The following is a 1,662-nucleotide window of genomic DNA, read 5'->3' as shown; positions in this document are numbered from 1 at the left end:
CTTTTTAGCTATGTTGTTCAGGGCAGTGTGGCAGATTCGTAGCATATTCCAGAACAACCAAATTCGTGGTTGTCAAGAAGTAACAACCATTCATGTGATTGTATGTTGCGACAATTTATAAGGGCATACAAAAAACAAGATAGGCAAAATCAGTACTCACCTTTGCCGAGCAAGCGAATAATGACCGTATTGCCAGCGATCGCATCATCTTTGAGAACTACTTTGGTCGGTTGAAGACACTCTGGGCCACATGTAGCGCGGTACGTACCGTTGGAGCCGCTAGAGCTACGACTTCGTGTTCCAAGCGTGTTTGGCCCTGACCAACGTCGATGTCCGTCTCCATTCCCTGCGTGCAGAAGATGGTGATGCCAATGCCCAGTACATCAATCGACTCAACGAAATCGGCGTAAAGATCATCAAGACGAAGAGAGCCGCTGGGAAGGCGTACAGGTCAAAGAGAAAGGTGAGGTTGAGTATGGTTTTAGCTTCGGAGAATACTTTTCCTCGTGATTTGCCTGGAAGCGACACCGAACTTGGCTCGACAATGAAGATGGAAACAGTAGTTTTATCGTGTAATTCGGAATTTGGACCATTTAGGACAATGTGTCGTTTAGGAATTTTAAAAGAAATAGTGCTGGATAAATAACGGAAGATGGCAGGTATATATGTTATAAAATGAACACAATTGCCTTAAAAAGCACATGAATTAGGTGTATTCAGGCTTATTTAGGGTCAAATACCCTTCAAGGACATGAATTGTCTTTCGGAAAAAGGTTGATGTCCACGTAAAAGTCCCATGCTTCTCGCCGAAGACTACATTTTCGGGCAAAGTAGAACTGCTTTACCAGTATGTGGAGAAGCTTATCAGCTGATTTGTAGACTGTCATACTTCTCATCTATGAGTAAGAGGTCTACTGTAATGTGGATTAAAAGCTAAAAATCGGACGTCTCGTTCAGATTGTATAGCTTCTGCGCCAATCAAATTGAATGAATACTTAACACCTTCATCCGATTGGTCCACCGCAATCTGGATTCCATTTTCTCCTTCCGACGTTAAGTACTGTACAAGCGATGACATCCTCGTCGTTGCAGGCTCGGCCGCGAGATGACAAGCAGTCCCGCCGTATGATGTCGTACCGAGAGCAAAAGAAGAAGGAGATGTCGGGTCTAGAAGGCACCATCCGCCAGTTGGAACACATCCCGTCTGTCCTACACAAGTCCGTCCCCACACGGCTAGCCCGGAGTCTGCTTCTCCTGCTGTGGCATGAAGTGGCGAGGTCTCTGGCAGACCTTCGTATGCTGTCCGAGTCTCAGAACCAAGCGCTGAAGGCCCAACTCGTCGAGCATGAAGCGCTGGTTCGCGAGATGTATCACTGGACCGCCACGTATCACATCTAGGTATGTACGCCCTCAACCACCGTATACATATGCATATGCCATTTGCAGCCTTCCCTAGACCACAATCGCACCTCGTGGAGGCACGCGTCGCTGCTGAACGACCCGGCCACCCGAAAACTCGGCAAGGAGTGGATCACAGAGCACATGTTCCACAACACCGACGCCATCTTTCATCAGTACGGCTTCCCGCCTCGGGAATCGTTCGAGCACCTTCTACACGACTTCAACTTTACCTTCGACGATAACGGGTATTGCGTGACCGCG

At 47.8% G+C, this 1,662-nt stretch overlaps 2 protein-coding genes across 2 annotated transcripts; both read left to right on the top strand.

The window, feature by feature from the left end:
• Positions 1-143: 143 nt before the first annotated feature.
• On the top strand, positions 144-463 carry H257_19487 (hypothetical protein; the record flags this gene model as incomplete). The annotated part of the gene is made up of 2 exons (XM_009848628.1): positions 144-260; positions 284-463. Coding segments are annotated over 2 exons (297 nt in total), but the record flags the coding sequence as incomplete, so codon positions are not given.
• Positions 464-1,071: 608 nt separating this feature from the next.
• H257_19486 (hypothetical protein) lies at positions 1,072-1,653 on the top strand (the record flags this gene model as incomplete). Its single annotated transcript, XM_009848627.1, has 2 exons — positions 1,072-1,356; positions 1,447-1,653. Coding segments are annotated over 2 exons (492 nt in total), but the record flags the coding sequence as incomplete, so codon positions are not given.
• Positions 1,654-1,662: the final 9 nt, after the last annotated feature.

This window comes from Aphanomyces astaci (assembly GCF_000520075.1).
Source record: "Aphanomyces astaci strain APO3 unplaced genomic scaffold supercont1.682, whole genome shotgun sequence".
Lineage (NCBI taxonomy): Eukaryota > Oomycota > Saprolegniomycetes > Saprolegniales > Verrucalvaceae > Aphanomyces > Aphanomyces astaci.
This window is presented reverse-complemented; position numbering and strand designations above follow the sequence as displayed.